This window comes from Coloeus monedula, assembly GCF_965178545.1.
Source record: "Coloeus monedula genome assembly, chromosome: 9".
Classification (NCBI taxonomy): domain Eukaryota; kingdom Metazoa; phylum Chordata; class Aves; order Passeriformes; family Corvidae; genus Coloeus; species Coloeus monedula.
In genome coordinates, this window is record NC_138789.1 from 27010673 (window position 1) to 27033447 (window position 22775).

Consider the following 22775-nt stretch of genomic DNA (forward strand, 5'->3'; position numbering starts at 1 on the left):
TGTGTTTGCAGAGGCTGTGGGGGCTGAGGAGAGGCACAGGAGCACCAGGGATCCTGATGCTCCCATAGCAGCAAAGCTGCAGGGTTCTGGCACTGGGACACAGGTGCCCTCTTGGACCTGAGCTGTGTTCCACGTTTCTGGGGAGAGAAAAGACGAAAAAACGAAAGTACCGTCCTCAGCCACAGACTGGGTTCAACCCAGTTTGGGCTTTTCAGTGGTGCCCTGTGGCAGCCTGGGTAGCTCTGTAAGTGAGCAGACATGGACTGATGCCCAGTCTGTACACCGCTCTTTAAGCCTAACTTGCAATGGTTTGTAAATGAGACTTTTTTTTTTTAGTTAGTTTTTCCTTACTGTTCTCCCAGACCTCCATGGGACACTTTTCAGGAGCTCAGCTCCAACAGGCCTGCTTGGCACAAACTGGGAGCACCTGGCCCCTTGCAGGATGTGTCTCTCCCAGGAATCATCACTACACTGGGAAGTGCAGCCCAGTGGGGCCAAGGCCACAGTGACAGGAACCAAACTACTGCACATGACCCCTGTTCCACTGGAAGCTGCTTGGTTTTCTTCACTTACACGTGGGTTGTTTTAATGTCACAGTGACTGAGATGTCACTGCTTTGTTAAAATCCCTCTCAGGCATGTTAAGGAGGGAGCCCAATGGTGTTAAGAAATGACAGTACACTTGTTTCCAGTTTTTAATGCTTTCTTGTAAAACTGAAAATACAAAACCAGCCGAGCAAATGTAGATCTTTATATACATGAGGTCTGTGATTAAAAAAATCCTTTTAGTTAAAAAAAAAAAAAGAAAAAAGAGAAGACTGAGCCAACAAGTTAAATGAAAACTGATTAAAGGGAACAACATTCTCAAATTGAAACATACTTTCCAAGAAGAAAAACCTCTTCTTTACAAGTTTATTATATAACTTACATTTACACTTTACTGAAAGAACTTACAAAACAAGCTGCTTGAAATGCTCCTCATTCCCTTAAAGCATGAATTTCAAAGTGCCACAGCAAAGGAACAGGTTCCAATATTATTTTATACAGACTATTCATGTATAAAATGGTTTGGTAAATGTGAGGTGTTCATTTAAATGAGCACACATAGGGATACAGACTAAATAAAAGTACTTGAACAACACCTTTGTTATTACATACGCAGTTATAGGTACAATAAAGGAAACAAGGCCAGCACTGCTCTTAGGTATCTGTGTAGATGGAAGGAATGTGATTCAAGCAGTGATCAAAGGCGCTGTTCTGGAAGAATCCATTTTCATCCGTTCCATTGGAGACCATGTCTTCAGATACACACTGTGCTTCAGAGATCCCCTCATAGCCTGGAAGAGTGACAAGGGCATGGACATGAGTTAGTGCCACGGGGCATGTGAGGAGGGCAACACAGCTTTGGCCTGGGATCACACAGGACAAGACATTAAGGAAAGCATTAGCATTAATGCTTTCAGCATTAAGCACAGCATTAAGGAAAGACAACAGTGGTCAGCATCAAAGCCTTGCCCAGGAGATGCACAAACTTCAGTGGGTGTTTGTGTCATCGTGGCTGGTGCTCCCATTCATTTCTGTGGAAAGCTGTGCACTTGCAAGTGAAGTGCAAGTATCAGAGCATGGCTCTCTTGGGACTCATATCTGAATAGGACATCAAAACAGTGAGAGGGCAATGATCCTTCTAAGTGTGCACTAAAGTGATGCAGTCCTCTTGGTTTGTGTCCTTCCTTCTAATAGCACCCCGAAAAAATATTCCATGTCTCTCCCAGATGCTCTTAAGACCCAGAAGAAATCTGGATCCTACACTTATTGGCTCTCCACATAGTGCAGGCCTGAGGAAGGATGGCTGGGGCAGGTCAGGCTCACAGGACACATGGAAGGAGCTGTGAACTTCAGCCCATCAAAGCCCACCAGCCCCTTCCCAGGCCAAGCTGGCTGCTGCTTGCCAGGCTACCACAAAGCCATGGTGGCGAGGAAGAATTTCTCTGTCTTTCTTTCATAATGCCAAACTTCCACAGCTATTACAAACCTCCTGAGCTGTACACCCCTGTGGAAATGAGCAGGTTTGCTGTGCTACCAGATGCTATGGCAGCTGGAGTCTAAAACAAAGATTTGCGTACCCCAAAGGACATGAAAATTATGACCCACTATAACCAGCTTTTGCAACTGGCCAGTCATGCACATGGTCATTTTTACTGCAGTCCAGCTCCTCCTTACTTCTCTGCTGTGTTTGCCCCCTTACCTTCACACCCTTTATATATATTCTGATTTCCCTTGTACCACCTTTATATATATTCTGATTTCCCTTGTACCACCATTTGGGTTTTGTCTTTAGAAAAGCATCTGTGTGAACTTCAGCACAACGTTCTGACCCTTGGACTGAGCCCCCAGGGATCCCAAAGCCCACCTACCACAACTGGAATAAGCAGCAGCAGCATCGTCAGCTGAGGGAGCACATGGAAAAAGATGCAGTTTAGCAAATGCCTCTGCCTGTGTGCCTCACATAGAAAGTCAAGCCCTTACACAGAGTGGCAACTCCATGTGGGGATGGCCGATCCTCATGGTTGAAGCACTGGACCTGGCTCCATTCTCTGCTCCACAGAGGGGTCTGTGGGGCCATTGGGAAATCACTGCTTTTCTGTGCCTCAGTGGAAAATGAGGCAGTTCCTTCTCTTTAGCTTTCCCCTTGTCTCTTCCACCTGCCCACACCTCTGCAAGCAGGTGTGCCTGGGTGGGGCTGAGCCAAACACTGCCCAGGCTCCACAGGGGCCTCAGGGCCATGTGGCACTGCACCAGCAACCAGGGACAGATGCCTCCTACACAGCCAGTCCTAGCTGCAGGAAAACCTGTCCACTTAATTGTGGCTACTTTACTGTTAGGTATGTTTTTATTATTTGAGATCAAATTCTCTGCTTATTTACATTTCTGCATTTTCCTATGACTTATTAATTTACTGTTGGTTTACAGGTCAGATTCTGCTGTCTGCAGAAATCTGGCACACAGTGAATGTCCAGAGGTTCTGGAGGACGACCTCGGCGTGTTTATCTATGTCGGGCCAAGTGGAGTGACCAGTATTTTGGTAAGTTTTGCAAGTGTTTATGTTATGCTAATTTCTATTTGATGAGCCTGTATACAGGGTGGATACACAACCACAGATGGGTACAACTCAAGATAAGCATACACCCCAGAAATCATTATTAGATTCCAGATAGAGTAAACTATCCAAAGTCCTGAACAGAAAATAAAAATTTATTAACTGTTAATGTGATTCATGGAACAGCTGTTTGCCAGTCACATTTGGCATTCCTGTGAGATGAGATCTCATTTAATATTAATGGTGCTATAAAAGCCTGAAAAAAATTAATGCACAGCCTTGATGAATTTTGCAAACCTGAATGGTTCTATTTTACCCACTAAAAGATGAGATGAGATGAGATGAGATTTATATATTTCATATATGTTTATGTTTCAGCCTTTTAAGTATTTGCATGGCTCAATAACCACTCTAAAAACAAAAATACTAAACAGAAACATTTCATGATAGTTTAGGCCTAGACAGAAAAATCAACTGTTGTTGAAGTTGGTGTCTTGCCACAGTATTATTCTTTTACTGCAATTTCTTTTGGAAAGTTTATTTAGTCTGTTCTTTAAATATTGCAGGCTGTCAATCTAAACTTGAAATTTGATGTTAACATGAAAAAAACCTATGTTTTAGTAACATCAAACTTATGAGTAACACTAAAGAATTCAAAGTTGAAGCTGAAACTTCATCTTAAACGTTTCCCTTGTGTTGGTTACTGATGCATGCACTTCCCAGAATGGAACAGCAGACAAATGCATGCACACTCACTCTGAACAGAGTCTCCTTTAATAGAAAACAAACAGGAAAGTCAACTCTAATTTTGTGGTCTGACTCACGCCCCAATTCAAAAAGCACTTAAACATATGTTTTCAGTATCGTTCTTAACCAAGGTGCCCTCCTGAGTGCAGACATGAAGAGAACTTTCTTGGACATATGAAAGTAAAGATTGCAGCAAATGGTTGTGTTTCATGGCTCTGACAATACTCACATTTTGTTTGATTTCAGCAATTCTGTCAATTCTTAATTTTAAAGGTAGAAAAAAAATGAATACTAAAATACTGCAGTACTATAGTAATGTTGCCATTATAACTTTGACCAGATTTTAAAAGCCTGCTGAGCACACCTGAGATGTGCAATGAACAGACCATACAAAAAATGTGGGAAGTGTTTGTCAGCTCTCTTGAAGGCAGGTGTTGCCTATGACATCCAGCAGAATGGAAAAGACTTTGTCTATCAGTCAAATACAGCAGGATTAAATAAAAAAAATTGCTTTCTTTCTGGGGTTTTTATGGATGAAAATGAATTTCAGGGCTATTTTTTATACAAACACATTTTTGTCATAACACTGAGTATTAAATGTGTTCTTTCCCCCTCCTGCTACAAATATCATATGGATAATTCTTTATAGGTGGAATAAATTACCTGTTGAAGCTAAAGGTGCATTGAGTATGTGATAGCCATTCTGCCTCAGAGGATTGAAGCAATGGGATTCCCCTGTGAGCACATCACTGCTGACAGACTGGTCCATTGTTCTGTAGCAATCTCCATAGTGGAAACAGTTTTGTATGGAGTGAAAGCTGCCTTGGTAACCTGAAAGCAGATATTGCACACAATTTAACCCTCCTGCAATGGTATTAACTCCACTTCTGCCACAGCATTTCATTACTGTTGGAGGGGTTTAGTTCCTCCGTTTTAACTTTGGGAAAATGATCATGCTGTTCTATCAAGTGCAGTAACAGAAGAGCTGCATCAAACTCGGTCCCACAAGGTGCTGTGGACTGTGATCCCCATCAAGCTAAAATCTCAAGGATGGGCTTTGTTTCAAGCAATAGATCAGCTGAACACAGTCAACAGCACCCTTGGTTCCAAGCTAAGTAGAAAGCTGTCCACTGGATCAGGTCCAGTATGCTCAGCTCCTAAGAGAATGTCTCTGTAATGAATCACTGTTAAATACAAGAATGCAGTATTTAAAGGAATAGCACTGCTTTGTTTTCAGTTGAGTCTTTTCCCATCCGGTGTGTGCTGTGCACTGCTGGAGACAGCGCTGTTTATCCAAAATACCTTCGCAGGTTCCTCAAACTTCTTTTCTTTCCCAGACTGCTCTTGATTCAAATGAACCCCCTTTCACTGGACACAGGGGGCCAGGTAAAGTTGGTGTGCAGGTAAAGTTGACCTGGAAGTGCAGGACTGACTCCAGATGGATGTCAGGTGAAGACTGAGCTCAGCCAGAGGCTCTTCTGCTTCTGGAAAGTGCTGACAGAGATCTGTATGGTCTCTGCTTGCCTCAGTCATTCTGCTTTTGGGGCATTTTTGACTTCTGTCCCCCACATACTGAACATTTCTTAGATCCTACTTTTTTTTCCCAAGTATTGTATTATCAGTACACAGTTTGGTATCAGTTTGGGTTTTGCCATCAAAGGTTATGAATGAGTTGTAGACAACAAAAGAAGGTATTTAACAGTAAAGGACATATGAATTGCTGAGGAAGTAATTTTACAAGTTGTGCCAACATCCTAAAAGAAATTGTAATTTGCTCCCATAAGGATGACCTCAAAGTATGTCAATATTTAAACCGACCATGGCCTGATTTGATTCTCTTTCTTCCTCCTGCCTCAATAACCTCTTCCTGATTGCAGGTGCATTGCACACTAACTGCACATTTCTATCAGCTACCCCTTTTCCTACCTTCCCTGGAATAATGCTCCTTCCCTTAAAGGCAGCTGAAGTCAACCAAATTAGGCTTAAACTCTAGCAGAAAGTACTTCAGGATTTTCCTCTAACTGCCAGAAAAAATATGGAGCTATTGTCTTTCTTCCCTCAGTCCTACTCAGACTGAAACATTTCCTCAAGGAACTCCTGCAGCAGTTCAGTGTATCCCAGTCACAGCCGCATTTCCCCGTTTCCAGCTGACAGCTCGGCCCCACTCACAGCAGAGACTTGCCCTGCTGGGCTGCTTGTGCAGCTCTTCAGTCTGTTTGTTCAGGAATTAAATCCCTGTGTCTGTCCCCACAGTACCTGGGGCTGTATGGGGTGGAATGTGTCCCTTACAATTTATGCCATGTACAAGCCCTCTCCTGTTCAGTAAGATCTCCCATACTTCTCTACGTTTTCCCTCCACTACTGAAGTCTGACCAAGCAATACCAGGCAAAACTTGAGGTCTGGTCACTTTGTATTTCCTAAAGTGGCAGTAAGTAAGGCCAAGTGAGGCAATTGTTGAGTAGAAATGCAATAAACTCACTGAGTGGTGAAAGATTTGCTTTGAAGTTTCCCAGTTTAATATGTGCTTTGGCAGAATCTGCAAGGATTAGATGATTAATTTCTTGAGACCGTATGATGCGCTACAAAATACCTAAATTGTTGAAGTCTATGATTAGTGAAGTCCTAATGGATGACTCTTAGATAAAGACACTACACACTCTGTACTGTACTATGGCTGCTCATATTTGCTACTATGGAGAAGGTGGCCCAAAAATTTGGAAATCTGAGCATTAAATGATGCATGTCCTTCCTTGGAATAAACAGCCAGCCATCTCTATTTACTGCCTGGAGAGTCTGGCTCAAAGAACCAAGGAGCTCTTATGAGAGGTAGCACAGCCCTCTTTTGATGTGGTTTTAGGTACAGTGCTTTACTGATCGGCTCTGATAATTATCCTGACTTTCTGTTTACAAAACACAAACTCCTTGCTGTAAGCCTTCTAAAAATACATCCTTTTGAGATGAGCAGTGAAAAAAAGAGACACTTGGCTTCAAAGGAGGCACAACTGGTTGCAGAAAGCACTCAGATGCACTGCAAGAGAAAAAAAAATGAACTTTTTCCAGAATGCCTGCTATAGACATCACTCCTAGGGAAGGCATGACGGGTATTTTCTCTGTCCCTGTAACTGCTGTCCTTCCCTTGTTCTCCCAGGCTTGCCTTTGTAACATCAATTAAATATTTTCATGATCTACAGGGCTGGCACAGTGGCTTAGAAAAGCAGAGCGCAGCCAAGCGTGACAGAACTGGATTGAGAGTAGCTGGATCCAGGGTTTTCCCAAGACCTGTGGGGAAAGGTTATTTTGAAGTATTTTAAGTTACACTGGAAATACCTGAAGCAGAGAACTGCCTCAGAATCAGAGTCTGGAAAAGAACTGCCATAAGCAATGAAATCCTCTTTTTGGATTGCAGTATCTATCCCTCAGCACCACTGTGTGATAATCTGAGAAGGCAGAGGAAAAAGTGTTCCTGGAACCACCCAGTGAAGAGATGGATGTAGGAAAATCCTGGTGTTACTGCACCACTGAGTTCACTGGGACCTGATTTCTGCCAAGTGCTTCCCAAAGAAAATAGAGAGATGCACCTTCCCTGTTGTAATATGCCTGCAGGTGGGATAAATGCAGGTAGAAAACTAAAGAAGAAACATGGAGTGAGGAAGGGAAAGGGTACAGCAGGAACACAGGTCAGGTAGAACAAATCACAACACTAAAAATGGGATTTCTGACCCATTTTCTCTTCACAGAGAAAATATGAGGAATTAAAATATTATTAAAATCCCATAACCAAGTGTTCAATTAACAACCACATATGGTTGATCAGAGTAAACTAAATAGGGAACATTTTTTACAAGTTCTTAAAAAAGAGTCCCTTCAGGGGTTAAAATACAAAGTAAGCAAGGAGGCTGGTCCAGTGCAGACATCCCTTCTCCTTCTAGAGTGCAAATCTGTAGTACCAACTTGGCAATAAGTGTTTCACCAATATTTTTTTTGCCACATGGATTTCAGGTTTTCCTTCAGTTTTGATTTAAATCAAAAATTTTCTGGGGTTATTTTCACATGAAGAATTTACTAAATGCCCTGTCAGTTTAAATGATCACGGTTAAATGTTTTATGTACAGTAGATGTAGAAATATAACAGTTCATAAAGGAATAAACTGAGTTCCAAACATAACATTTAGTTAAATTTTGCTTTGAAATAATTTGTGGCAGAAAAGCTGCACTTAGCCACTTCACACAGTGCACTGGCTGCCTCTGCTTCTCTAAGGCAGAGCCTAGAAAACTTCAAGCAGCTTTAAAATGAATGATGTAATGAGCAAATAATTGGAATATGCCTAATAAATGCCATCTTGTTATGTCATGTCATTTACATGTATTTGCAAATAAATCTCAGCTTTTCAAATTCCATAAAATTTCTGACAAGAAATCATGTCAGGTATAAATAACTACAGGATTCCATTGCCTGCCAAATTCTTTCAGCATGTAATAATTTCCATGTGATCTTACTACAGCTAGGTTTAAACATATAAATAATGTCAGCTTGTTCTTTCATTATCAATATTTCTGCTACCAGCCTGACAAAGCTGCCATCTCCTAAAAATTCCACAATGTTTATGTGCTTCTGTACAGATGCCTGGTTCTACACTAGCCTTATGTGGTGCACCTTTTTTTGGCAAAAACTCAAAACTCCCAAATTATTACAGATTCCATTAGAAAAATGTGCTATTAATGAACTGCGAGGCAAAAAAAAATGTAGAGCAAGTACAGCTAAGTACAGGTTACAGATAATTGGTTTCAAAGGCTGCTAATCAAAACTGATTTTGGAATGACCATTTCCATAATGAATTTATAATAATACTTCAACATTTGGCCAAAGTGGAAAATTATTGCTTTTTCAAAACCACATGACATAACACTTAGAAAGCAACAATTCATTCAAAGGGAAATGTGGTTTTCTTAAGGAATAAAGTCAATTTATTTAAGTGGTTCAAAACTTGTTCTGTCTATGCATTTGTTTCTGCCATAGTAATGAGCTGCTAAACTTTCCTCTTGTGGCTTGTAGTTATTTAGCTCATTATAGCAACATAATCATATATCATTATATGCTATCATAAATCTGCCACTTTTCCCTTACAGAGTTAATCTTTTTAAATTGAATAATCTGTTGAGCATCAGGTTGAGTTAGTTTTTCCTTCAGCACAAATCATTAAATATAATATGCTTTAACTTTTCAGACTAAGCCTGTCCAACCAAAGAGCAAAAGCACTGCTCAGAGAACGGGGGACAGAGGGAACTGCTGGGATACCCAACCCCATTCCAGCTGAAAGCTGCTCATGGGTTTGTGCTCAGGCTCTTGCAGGCAGACAGATGTCCTGCACACTTCTTTATTGGGAATATTTACCACACTTTAGCAGCTCACCATCTGGATTGCATAACAGATTTCTGAAATATGCAAGCTCCTGTTACTGGAAGAATCTGTGATAATAACATCTCTTGCTAATTTGTGCCTCAAAAATTTCAGGAACATTAATTAGTTCCCACAGCAGAACTCCCGAATAGGTATTTAAGCTCCCAATTAAAAAGGCTGAGCAATTTAGAACAAAAAATGTTTTAAATTAAGCTGTGGGACAGCTGCTTACTGCTCCCATTCCTGTCCTCAAATCCCACAGGCACTCTACAGTTGTACAGAGTGCATTTACATATTATTATATAATGTAACACAAGCCAAAATGCCAAATAATAAATAGAAAAGTGGGGTTTTTTTCTTTGTCTAATTTCATGTCTTGTGCATTTCTATGAGTGGACTGAGCAGGACACTGCCAAGGTGTGCCTCAGCCCATGTATTTTGGGACTGGATGGCTCTTACAGGGTCACTCTCCAGGCTGGATGACCAGCCAGGAGAGGTGCATGGCCAGCAGCCTTCTACTGAAGAACCTGCATAAATGCAATAAATGTGCTGTTGGGACAGCTTTCCCCATTATGACAACGTATCACAGCATGGACCTGTCTGAAAATTTCCATCTGTATGTACACCAATCCAGTTTAAAAACTGGAGTTCCCACTGAAATTAGTATTAGCCAAATATGAAAAACGAAAATAAACTCTTTCTCTCCAGCCAGGAATTAGAAAAGTTGCAAAAAACAGGAAGAGGGAAGAGTTACCTTGAGATCCCTGCTGTACAGACTGGTTGGGAAATGGGGTGTATGGTGTATTTGGTATCCCAGAAAACTGCTGCCCGTTGGGTGACTGGCTGTGGGATGATGGAGAGCCATGTTTCTGCAAGAGGGAGGGTGAAACTAAAGCTTTCAGGGGGCTGACAAGTGGAGAGATTATGTTGGGAGCAAGCCTAGAAAAAGAAAAAACAGAAAAACTTCACATATCACATCATAACATGGGAAAATGAAATATTTGAATGAACTATTTCTATAACGGCCAAATTATAGAGAAGTCTGTTTTGCAGGTACAAATTATATTGGAAAAAAAAAAAGGACAACAATGCAGTGCTACCTTCAGATATTTGCTAGGAGGAAAGAGAGAGTTAGACAAGGAATTATTTTCCTTTACACTGACTTCCTGTACGCGCCATAATGACAGGATCAGAATGACAACACTTCTCAGTGAACAACCTAAACACAGCTCAGTTTAATTTAGAATTTTGTGAGCTGAGATGCATGTCCAGAAACAGAAGTGGAAAATGTAGTCAGAATGAGTAAATGCAAGTAAATTGTTTAAGTGCCTTCATAGCTGTAACAGGGTCAAGCTGCAGCCAAGACAAAGAAAAGCCTTAGTTTCACTCTGAAGATGAGCAAAGAGTGCTTCTCATACAGCTGTGACAAGGGGCCCTGTGCTCCACAGCCCAGTGGTGCCCTGTCAAATAGCACAGGCAGCATAGGGAGTTCTCAATACACTCTACTGCCTCTGGAACTTTTGCTAAACCTAAGAAGCATCTCTTTGAGCAGCACCAGAACCTTCAGATGATGCAAAATCCACCTCACTGTCTGACAGCCACCCTGTGGAAACTTCCCAGCTACAGGCCCCGAGGCAGAGAAATAAACAACCTCTGCAGGTTGTAATAGATGTCACCAAGCTGGAAAAAAATACCAAGTACAAACCACTGGAGGCAGACAAAGAATTAACTAAATAAAAACTTCAATCTCTCACTTGTGTCTCCTCTACCCCTGCACAAGCTGTTCAAACACCATAAACCATCGTTTCGCACAACTACATCTTGGAGCAGTTGGATTGACCTTGGGAGTGAGGCTGTGCTCGACTGAGGGCTAAGCACTACATGGGAGTGTGCAAGAAGTAAACACAGGGAATTGTGAATTAATGGTGACAACAGCTTAGCCAAATTTAACATGGGAGGCAGAGAAACACTGTCGAAAGCTGTCACAGTGATGCTCTAAATATTAAAAGGGGTTTAAATCAACTGATCTAAGCCTAGCCTAATCTGAAATAATTCTATGTCCCAAAAGAAGGAAACGACCTATAATACAAACCACAGAGACTGAATATCCCCAAACTAAACTGAAAAATTAAGCTAGTATTGCTGGATGGGTGAAGGCAAGGATATTTTTGACTCAAATACACAAGAACCAGAAAACAATTTTTTTTTCTGAGAAAGATACCCACCCCCAGGAAGTGCTGACCAGTAATATGTAAAATAAAGAGGACTAAAGTCGAATTCTAAGAGCCAACATGTAAAGAGAAAAATAGCTTATTTGTTCTGGTTTGGAAAAGGCCTGGGGCTGCAGGGGTGCCAAAAAGGGACTGGGGGGTGCTGGGGCGACCTGTGGTCCCTTCAGGTCAGGGACAAAACGCTCTCTGGAGCCCGCGCTGGCGAGGAGCAGATGCAGGAGAAAACACCGAGTTTATTTGCTCAGCAGCAGCCAAACGCCAGGCCCAGCTCCCCTGGGGCCGCAGCTTTTCCTCAAAGGGCTCAGTGGGGCCGCGGTCGGGCTCAGGAAGCCGTCGTGAGCCGCGTTCCCTGCGGGCGCTCTGCGGGCCCGCCTGTGCCGAGCGGCGGCTCCCAGCCAGGGCTGCCACAGCACACGGGAGCCCTCGCTCCGGCTCTGCCGAGGCTGCGGCACAGCCCGGCCACGAGCAGGGACTGCAGCCCAGCCACCGGCCCCTCCTCCGGCACACAGGGACAGAGACATCGTCCTCCACGCGCCAGCAACGCTCTTAGAAGCCTGGAAATGCTTCTATCTGAAGAGATTAAAAAGATTGCAGTTGTTTTCGTTGGAAAGATAATAACTAAAAGAGCTCATGATAGTGACATTTATATGGGTAATGACCACACACATATTTAAAAGGGAAACAAAAGACGTACTAAAAACTCCAATGCCGGGATGAGCCAGAAACCACTCTGAATAGGGGAGGGAAATGCTTCTGGGGAGCGAGTCCTATGCAATTGCCTGTGTTGGGTTTCCTCTGCCTGCTCTTGGAATGTCTTGTCCTGGCTACTGCTGGGAAACGCAGCACCCCATAGAGACCTGCCGGGCTGCTCCGAGTGCTTTGTCAGGATGGGCCATCGTGTTTCTAAATTCTATGCAATCATGTTGCTTGTCAAACAAAAATGGTACACTTAGGTATCCAGCTGAGGGAATACTGAAAACCCCAGCTTCCCTACCCAGTTTAACTACTCCCAGAGGCTACTTAAATCTTAACCATGGGAGAAGAATTTTAAGTTTTTATTGTTATTTTTAAAGCAGTGCTTGTCCCCACTCACACTCTTGCATTCCTGTTTTTCCTGTGTGTGAGCTCAACAGTTGTGAGAGGGTTCGTGCTTCGAAACCTTTGAGATGAGTGGTTAAGGGTGGTGAGGTCCCCTGCAGGGCCAGAGGGGTGCAGGCCCTGCTCCAGCTGGGAATGCTGAGCAGTGTGTGGAGCTGCCAGCTCGCTGCTCCCGCTGGGCACGGCTGCCCCGGTGCTGGAGCTCAGCAAACATTGCTGGCTGTGGGCAGCAGTATCCTAGGAGCAGGAACCTGAGCTGAAACCCTGACAGCTCCGGGTAACACTTGAGCATTGCTGCCTCCTCTGCATCAAGAGAGTTTCACAAAGTTGAGCACTTCACCGTAAAAATCTGCTATGTTCTGCTCCATCTCCCCCAAACAGGGAATTTAATGTGTTTCCTGTAAGTTAAGACACAGTTTTCAGCTAGGAAAGAACTTTGCTCAGCAGAAAGATCTGGCTATGTTAGCACAAGTGGCCAACATGGGGATCTGTGTCCTTAAAATATTCATCACAATCCTCACAGCTCAAGCTAGTCCCTAAAATATTACCCCTCTGTGTGTGTGTGTGTATGTGTAAATGTGCTCTGGCACGCTCAAGGGGAGATTTTCGTCAGCGAAATTGTCCAGTCCCCAGAGCTGTGTTTTTAGTTCTCTCCTGAATATCTGCCTGCTGATTAGGTTGCTGTGATACTCAGGTTGTTAAAACAGAGGGGGAATCATTCCTGATACAAATTAAACAGATAATGCATTAGAGCCTAAAAGGTGATGCCTTCTGTGTGGAAGGTGAAACACTGAACAACTTACAGTAGGAACTCAGCTGGATACACTAAAATTCCCAGGCAGTAGCTCAGGCATGTGTGTTTCAATAACTAATAGCCTGCACATTTCCTGTTAATACTGTACTACAACCACAGTTTGCTTTGGTTTGGATAGTAATAATAAATATATACCATATATTTTACCTTAATTGTAACTTGCATAATTCAGTAAATTTGCAGGTCCTTTGGGGCCTTTTAATATATATCTGTGCCTATATATAGCTATATATAAAGATATAAATACTCTCACAGGCATGAAAAAAAAATCCTTATCCTTCCTTAATTCATTACATTTGAGGGCTCCTGGCTCTATGTAATATTTCTGTTCAGGGCCATACAAGGGTGTGATGGGGGAGCCAGCCTCCTCTCCACCCTGTCCAAGACACGGGAGCAACAGGACACGCACCCCGGAGAGAAGGAGCTTGGCTGGAAACAAAAGGAACATTTTGCTCACACAGCATGCCCTGGCCTGTACCATTCACAGCCACAGGAGCCATAGAATCAAACAAAATACCTATTTTTTTACAAAGGGACTGAATAATTTAATGGCCAAAACCAACATCTCCACGCTAAGCGAGGGGTAATCACATCTTGTGCTTCAGGATGTGAAGTGATTGCCCAGGGAGGCAGAGAGGAATTCTGCTCTCTTCTCTCACCACACAGCTCAGGGTGACTGACCATGCACTGGGGGCCTTTTCCAGTTCCCCCTGAAGCACCACTGTAGGATGGTGCTGGAGACGGAATTCCTGTCTGATTTCAGGTGGGATTGCAGGGCCAACACTTCCTCTGAGGGGGCATCAGCAGGCAATCAAGGAAAAGGACTACTCAGAAAAATCTAACGTGATACATACACACAACCAAAAAGAAACTTTGGGAATTACTGAGCCTAACTGAATAACCACCTTGTCTATGGCACTGAACACATTCCTGCACCAACACTGCCTGAAAATACCCAGCTCCACAGCCCTTCCCACAGCAACTCCTGCAGTCAAGTGGGATTCTACCCACAAAGAATCATGAAACCAAGTGTCAGTCATGGCCAACAAACTAGTTCCTCAGCTCTGCTGGTAATCATTTGTCACTCACATGAATAGGAATGCTCAGAAATCTTGGTCCTAACAGAAGGACTTTTTAAAAAGGAAAATTAGAAGTTGAAACATAGAAAAGACTGATCTTTCTCTCACTTTTTAAGTGCACATCTTTAGGAATCTCGAACAGAAATCCCAGTAAAACTTTTTATTTGAACTTTTTTGTGATCATGCTTTAACCATATATTTTGAAAGGTGTTAGTTTATATTAAATTTTAAGTAAGGCCTGTGTGAGGGGACTACCTGAGCTATCAGTGACCTACAGAAAACACACCTAAAGGCTACAAGTACCATGACTGCTTTAGAATTATTGATCCTGTCTGCACTCTCGGCCTCCCCAGGCAGGCAGGGGTGTTTAATGATCTCTGTATCCTCACAATGCACACCAAATGTCCTGTTCCAGTATCAGTGCAACATAACGAACCAAAAAATAAATACAGATGGACATGGATTGTTCTGAGATTTCCATCACAATGTCTGGATGGGTGTTTTCTATATTCACCCACAGTGCTTAGTCTGAGGAAGAAATAGATTTGCCCTCTGCTTTAGTCTTTGTTTAATATCAGTTCCAGGACAAATTAACAAAGTAAGAAATTATAAAGCTTCTTTCAAGATAAAAGAGCTTGACTAGACCTTGACTGTCAAACACTACACACAGTATACTTAGTGGAACTGAAAATTGAAAAATAATGAAAATAAATTCAAACTAAGACTTTTGAATTATAAATAGGAATGAAGTATAACTGCAAATGGAAATATGTAAGACAGGGATGTTTCCAATATGAAAACTGTCTGGGTTTGTTTTTTTCTTTAATGGTGTGATGGCTTGATTGGCAGATTCCTCAGCTAGACAAAGAACCTCAACCCATATCCCATTGAGTTCAGTGGAAACGGGACCAAATCCAGACTGAAAAACATCTGTCCTTTATGTAAAATAATTTTTTGTATATTTTGGGTTATAAGACCATTCTGTAACCGTTCCATCCACAGCAGTATTGCCAGATTGAACAAGCCTGACTTTCGAGAATTATAACTCGGATTAACATGAAGAAAAATAGCTAATAAAGCAACAGAGTAAGAAGCACAAACCAAAGCAGCTCCACATTTTATCTTGAAGTGCAGCACTGCAGCCACTTACAGGAACTGAGAGTTTCCATGAGATGAGGTTCTCCCATAAAACCCAGCACACCAACCAGTTCATTCATAAAATCCCTCCCCCAAGCATTATAGTCACTGATATTGTGAGAAAGTCCAATTCAGTTCCAGGACCAGGAGATTATTTTTTTTAATAGAAAAAAAAGTTAACACGGATTTTCATCTCTTCCCATAATATTAAAAATGATGTGTAAAGCTCCGCTAATCAGGTCCCTGGATAGAGCCCAATCTCTGGCCACGTGTTTCTGTTCTGGGTCTTGCCCTACGGGAATTTCTGTCAGCACATGCTCAGGAAACAGTTAAACCGTTCACTCTTTTGGACTTTTTCTAAGACAGACTCTATCTGAAGTTTGGTGAACCTTTGCACTAATCACTGCCAGGTGCCTCTGGCTACAGTTTCTGGAATGCAAGGAATCTTTTCCTTCTCTCCCTCCTTCTTCCTTTCTCCTCTTCTCCCCCTCTCCCTGATATATAATAAATGCTTCAACACAGATCACCTTGCTGGGCATCACTGCATTTCTTACCTTTTCCTATGAACAATGAGCACCCAAGTCCCAGGGCTGTGACTCCAAGGTATGACACTGTGTCTCTGGTTTTCCCTCCTCTGGCCAGACTCGTGGCCAGCCAGGGGAGACTTGGGCTCTACCCCTGCTCTGCTGCTGCTGCAGCCTGTGACACACCTGTGTGTGACATCCTGAAGTAGAGCCGAGGCAATGGCAACCTTTTTCTGGCTTTTAGACAAATACAAAATACTAATTTTCACTCAGAAAGCTGCCTTGGATTAGCTGGATCCAGTTCTGCACCTTCCCTCACTCACACTCTGAGCCAAGTCCACAAGTGTAGGAGCTACTCAGCTCTACGGAGTAAGAGGGGCTTAATAATATTACGGAGAACACTATCCACAGGAACTTTGATGTGAGTGAACAGTCTCAGGACATTTAACTGCTTTAGAATATTTTTAGTGATACCAATGACAGTGATACGAAAGCAATTTCATGTTCAGAATCACAGAGGAGCCCAAAGAGTCCTCTCCTGGTACACTCAGGAGTTTTCTGTATGGGCCTTCTCTTGGGCCCAGAGGGGCTTCCTGAAATACTGAAATACTCCCTTATCTGATCTAACAAACACACGTGCAAGTCTGATTGGGGCACAGAACATAACTCAGTGTTTGTCATGCATTTCATCATCTACACAAGCTCTCAAAACACACAAACACACTTTTCTATGTCAAATGAATATCTCTGCAATTGTTCTGACCCGAGACGTGCAATTTCTGCAGAGCAATTCCTCACAGGGATCATTATGGGAACTGTGCCACTCCAAGGGATATCTGTATTTATAAGGGTTTGTTCAGTAACCTCTGAAATGGAGCTGATGAATCACTACAGTGGAAGCTGCTACACATGAGAGAGATTTGAAAAATTATCCTTGCTAACAATCTAGCAGGAAAAGGTACTTTGGAGTGAAAGAAAATTCTTATTAATATGGTCAAAGAAATATCAAAACATATTTAAATAAAGAGCAGTGCCTTAGGTTCAAGTGATTGCCAGGAAATCAATTACAAAGATGTGTAATCAAACACAGAGACTGTCTATTCCAGATTAGCTGGCATGTGCTGCATGCTTGACTGATCCATCTTATTTTAGTCATTTAAGGTCATTATTCTTTGGCAAACAGGCAGCAAGATGCTTCCAGGTGCAGGTGGGTTCTGGACAGGTACTGATGTCTTCTGTTTGCCAGGTAGAACACACTACCCAAAAGTGGGAGATGTTAGAATAGCTTCATTATTTGTTACACCATGATAAACTACTATGTTTGGTGTATATGGTTTACATCAAATAGTTTTAAGCAGCTTTGCTTTAAAAAAACCCAGAATGTAGAAAAAATAAAGGGAAAAAAGCTTTACAGATGTTAAGTGTAAATTTCACTGCAGATAAACCCAGTAATGGCTAAAATCATTAATGTAATACAGAAGAGCTCTGGCTGAATCGATCTTAAAATGCTTTCTGAGTTACTCTGACCATGTCCTTTAACCTCCCACCTTCTCCTTTAACTCCCTGATTTCTCACTCAGAGACAGTTTTCTTTACAGTGTCTCCTCTGGGCAGGCACCACGGCCCTTACTTTGAGAGGCACTGGTGAAGGCTCTCTCCTGAGTGTCAGTCCAGCCCTCTCAAAACCACAAATGAAACACCTGCCCACCTATTTCTGCTGATGGACAAACAATATTTACCCCAGGATCCAGAACCACATTATCCTTAAGCATGTAATTGTTGAAGTAAGCCTATGCTAATGCTAATTTTGCTTTAAGGGAAGGGGGGGAACCTGTATAAGCCTGTCTGGACATGATTATAAATGAATTCTGATCACATTTTCTACAATGAGATAAATGAGTTGGGATTTGAAACCAGATGCTTTTAATTACTGATTTTCTTTGTTTCGTGGGGCTCAGCACCGCACCTGTACATTGTTCTTTCTGGACAGATGTACTGATGCCCCTTTTGCGTGCTCAGATCTATAACACTGAGATAAATTATGATGGGTTCTTGGCTTCCTCCATTGAAAATGTTTTCAGCTGTCAGAGATACCTGTTTCTTGTTACTGGTTTTAGGGCTTTTGAAGGGAAGACTAAACCACGGACTTGTGTATTCTGTTATAAATGAAGAGTATTCTCCAATGGAATCCACAGAACATGAGGGATGTATCTCCTTGGTCTGTTAGAAAATCTGTACAGGTATTTAGTTTTCCAAAGTACTTCTAGAGAGTAAGAGTTTTTTTCCCACAAAGATTCTAACAACGGGTCAGTTCCTAGTCCACTGATTTATATGAGCTCACGAACTTAATTTAAAAGATTAATCAAGAAACAAGATTAATAAAAATTAGCCAAAAGTAGCTAAGACACCTAATAAAGTAATTAATGAAATTTAGGAGCACAAATGTCTTTTCCTACCTGGCCTGGATCCTGGCAGCTCAAGGAGATAGCACAGGAAAGAATCTCCCCCATGTAACTCACAAGGTTTTATCCCGCATTTTTAGTTTCAAGCTTAAAAATATCAGGGATTTCAAATCTGGTGTTCCCTGGTTGAGCAGAAGGGAGGCTCTATGTACCTCGTGTTACTTTACATAAAAAGAAGTGAAGGACTAAGTTTTTAACAGAGAACTCTTTACACTGAAGTATTCCTGTGGTATTTGAAATAACAGGTGCTAAGAAGCAAGCAAACAACAACTCTAAAGTTTAAGCGCCCTGATGAAAATGTCTCTTTTTACTTGACAGTTTTTAAATCCCGTTTCTTGTGATTTTCTGTGTGGGTCAGTGTCACTTCAGGGGGGTCTGGCCCCTGGTTTGAGCTGGTTGCAGTTGGCTGGCAAAGGGAGTTGTGTGAGCCCTTCCCTCTAGCCTTGCTTAGACCTAATCCTTTATATTAAAGGCTCACCAGACTGGACTCAGAGTCCTCATTAATCACCACCTCTGCACATTACAGATGTCTTAATCCCAGTACTTCTTCATTTACTGTTGTGTTTACAGAGCAGAAATGACCTAAATTACCACAGGAATATTAAAGAATAGTTTCACTTTCCTTTCCCTTGGAGACACATCACCCTCCCAATCAAGTCATTATTTGTCAGTGCCCCAGCTCCTGTTGGGAACAGAAGTGCTGTTTGTCACAGCAGCACAAGTGACAGAGAGCCTCAGTCACACACAGAGGGATCGTGTTCAGGTCCTACAGAGTGACCTTGTTGGGCCATTGCACTAAATTGGTGCAAATCCCAAACTTGGTGCCACCACTCAAACTCACTTAACTTCAGTCAGATCAGTTTCATTTAAGCTGATAATTTATCACACGGAATATTCTAAATTGGAATTTACAGAGATAGTCTACAAATGAAACTAAGTACATTTTTAGATGAGTTGGATAATAACAGCTAAAAAAATAGTAGAGAGCAAGCCAAGTGCAACATTCACCCAAGCTTTAATACTAAAAGCTGGTTTTCTGTCCTCACTGCTACAAATCAAAATAGACTATTTTTGCGATGGGCAGAATGAAACCCAGTTTGACATTAAACACGGCAAATGCTACAAGAACTGCTAAAATAAACCCTTGCTACCTGAAACAAAAAATAAATATACATTTTAACCTGGATCATGCCAAGCCCACTTTCTGCATGCCCAAGTATTTCTCAGTCAACCACTTTTAGCTAAATTAATATCAATATAAGTAGATTTTTTTGGTGTAGCATACACTTCATTCCAGAATTTGAAAAAATGTGCTCCATATTGAATAAAGCCAGTATAAATATATTTGGTAATGAAGTCAGATTTTGTTAGAACGTTTTCAAGTGAATTAGATAATTTTGTCAAACTATTTAAATGTCTCAGCAAACCATTTGGGAAAATTGACTGCTGCACTTGGTATTGACTTTGGCAAAGAATGGTGTAACAGAGGGGTTTTTTTGTTAAAAAAAAAAAGAAAAAGCCTTTAAAATCAAATTCTGAATCTCATGTCAAACTTGAGTAGGCTATTTGTACTCTGCCTCATGTAGTTTTTGGCATCTTGCACATTTGATGACTCAGTAATTAGATTTCTTGATAGTCATCACTTGGTTCCTGCCACAGACTTCACGATGTGATCCCGTCTTGTCATGGTCCTGATCCACAGAGCAGGAATTCTCTGCATTTGCTCGAACCTGAGTACTGAGACAGCTGACAAATGAGGCTGAACACTCTGGGTGTGCCAGAGAGCTGCAGCAGTGCCACGGAGGGAGGCAGGGGGAGGGGTTCCCTTCCCACTGCAAACCTCGTGTACGTTCCAGGACGGGTGACACTGCCACAAGCTGGCAAAGGGGGGACAGCCCTGTAATCCACGGGCTCCAAGTGTGGGAGTATGAAGTGATTTTGCCCAGTTAAATGGATGGATGCTTTAAACAAAACTGTGCTAAATGAAACTCAAGGGCTATTAAACACTAAGTTTCTGCACTTGCAATTAAGATGTCATGTATGGGCTGCATTTCAGCAGTCATGAGTAATGTAAGCATAAAACATTAAATACAGCAGAAGGATCCTGGACTGGGAATGACGATGCTGAATGAAGATTATTTTGAGTTTAGAAAATGGTATTTGAGATGCTGAAAAATTCCAAGTAACTATGTCATGAAACTGGATGCCCTGTTTTAAAGTAACTATTCAGAAATACATTCCAGCCTCCATTCCCTGATGTTTGGCTCATGGTTAGGATTCTGTTATCTCACTCCCACATTTAGGATGTTTGGGCAAAGACTTTACTTAGGTACATGAGCACTGAGATAAGAAACCAGCACTGCTGTCTCCTCCGAGAAAGAATCCACATTGCGCTAAAGCTGGAATCAGCAGGGACAATTCTGATGGAAACTCAGTGTGTCTGCAGCAGGAACTCAGTGAGAGGCTCAGCCCACTGATCATGGTTTTCCTGCTGGAAGGGAAGTGCTGTGCTCTGGAATGGAGACACCAGAGGCAGGAATGAGAATTCATCTGGGAGCTTCCGACCCCTCAAACTGGAAACTTGTCTGTTGCACTCACCCTGGTCAGGCCTTTGCTTTCATTTCTTATTAGCAGCACCAGAACACAAAGTGCCTTAGAAACAAATCCCCCTCCCTGACAGCCTGCTAAATCATTCCCATAGTATATCCTTACTTTATTTCATTCTTGGTTGGGATTTTTTGTCTTAATTCCCCTAGGAACCAACTCCAAGAGGAAACAGCTGAGCAACACACTGGGAGCAGTCAGAGGGAGGGATCCCACTCCCCCAGGCTCAGGCAGTCTCGGCAGGGAAAGAACAGCTCATGGATGACCTTCACTTGGAATGTCTGTCTCTATTTCTCCTATTTGCTCTCACTGCCTTCTCTGCTAGAGAAAATTTCCAGGTTTTCTGGAGTAATTTCCAATGCCTCCTGTTGAGCACGACACTGCCATGGGAATGCATCTGCCAACAGGAAATACAAGGTTGGGAATGTGGCAGGGTAGAGGAGAAGGGCTGGGCACAGGCATTTTACAGGACAAAGGGTAAGTCTGTGCATCATACTGGGAGAGGAAACTGGTACCTACTACTGGCTGAGGTCAGAAGGCTGAAGGAGCAGAGGGTACAGAAGCTCAGCCTGCTGCAGAATTCATGCCCAATTATGAAAAAAAAAGGAGTAGTTTGCTCCTAATTCAATTTCCTCAATCAGACTGTTCTCCAACCATCCCAGGTGTAATTTTCCTTACTGTGTCCCTTCCATGCCACACACACTGTCTTCTGCCCTTTGCTTAAAATCCTTCTGGGTTTTCCTTGCCCCATATAAAAGAAAGGAAAGGTCAGTCACTGGACTAGGATGGGAAAACTCTACATTCAACTGCTGTATTTGCTAAAGGACACCAACATGTTTCTAGGGAAAGAAAATACCTTAATCTCTCTGTATCTTAAATTCCCATCAGTAAAGCCAAATCAGAGTCCTTTCCCCATCCAAAGTGCTGGGAAGTAAAACTTTAAGTATGAAGATGAATTTGCATGAGACCAGGCACCAAAAGAATCTGAGTAAAAAGGTTAGAGCAGAGTTTTGTGGCTTGCAGAGATTCTTTACTGTTGAGAAGATGTTATGAGAGCCTTGAGCAAACGGTGCTTTAGAAATATCACACTCTCTAGCCATGCATTTGTATCCGTAGTGGTGCAATCCATACAATCAGTGGGATTAAACACTCTTCCCTGATTAGGATCTGGCTGGGTAAAGCCTGCTGCTGAGAGGTGCACTGCAGAAAACCTTATCAGAGAGCAAGGAAGTGAGAAAGCCTGTGACTCTGACACTGAGTGAGTATTACTAAGGCAAACACTGCCTGATTCCTGAGTGAGTCATAGTTCAGGTTTTACCCTTTGAGAGGTTTCTCATGTTAGCTAAAGAAAGATCTCTGTGCTTATCCAAACCTATGAGAAGTCACCCAGCAAGAACTAAAACACAAAATCTAAATTTAACTGCATGCTATGAAGAAAAAATCCCATTGTGTTTTGTCAAAGCCAAGGACAAGGCCCTGAACAACCTCATAAATTATGTCCAAGTTTACCCTGCCTTGCACAGGGCATGGATGACATGACCTTCTGAGGTTCCTTGAAAACTAAATTATTCTGTGATTCTAAAAC

At 42.2% G+C, this 22775-nt stretch overlaps 1 protein-coding gene across 1 annotated transcript in view; it reads right to left on the reverse strand.

Moving 5' to 3' along the window:
* Positions 1–1199: 1199 nt before the first annotated feature.
* GLIS1 (GLIS family zinc finger 1) overlaps positions 1200–22775 on the reverse strand; it is a gene marked incomplete at its 3' end in the record, with an annotated part of 191453 nt that continues 169877 nt past the window's right edge. The window contains 3 exon segments of the mRNA XM_082286720.1: positions 1200–1336; positions 4507–4674; positions 9997–10181. Of these exon segments, the coding sequence (XP_082142846.1) occupies positions 1200–1336; positions 4507–4674; positions 9997–10181 (490 nt within the window).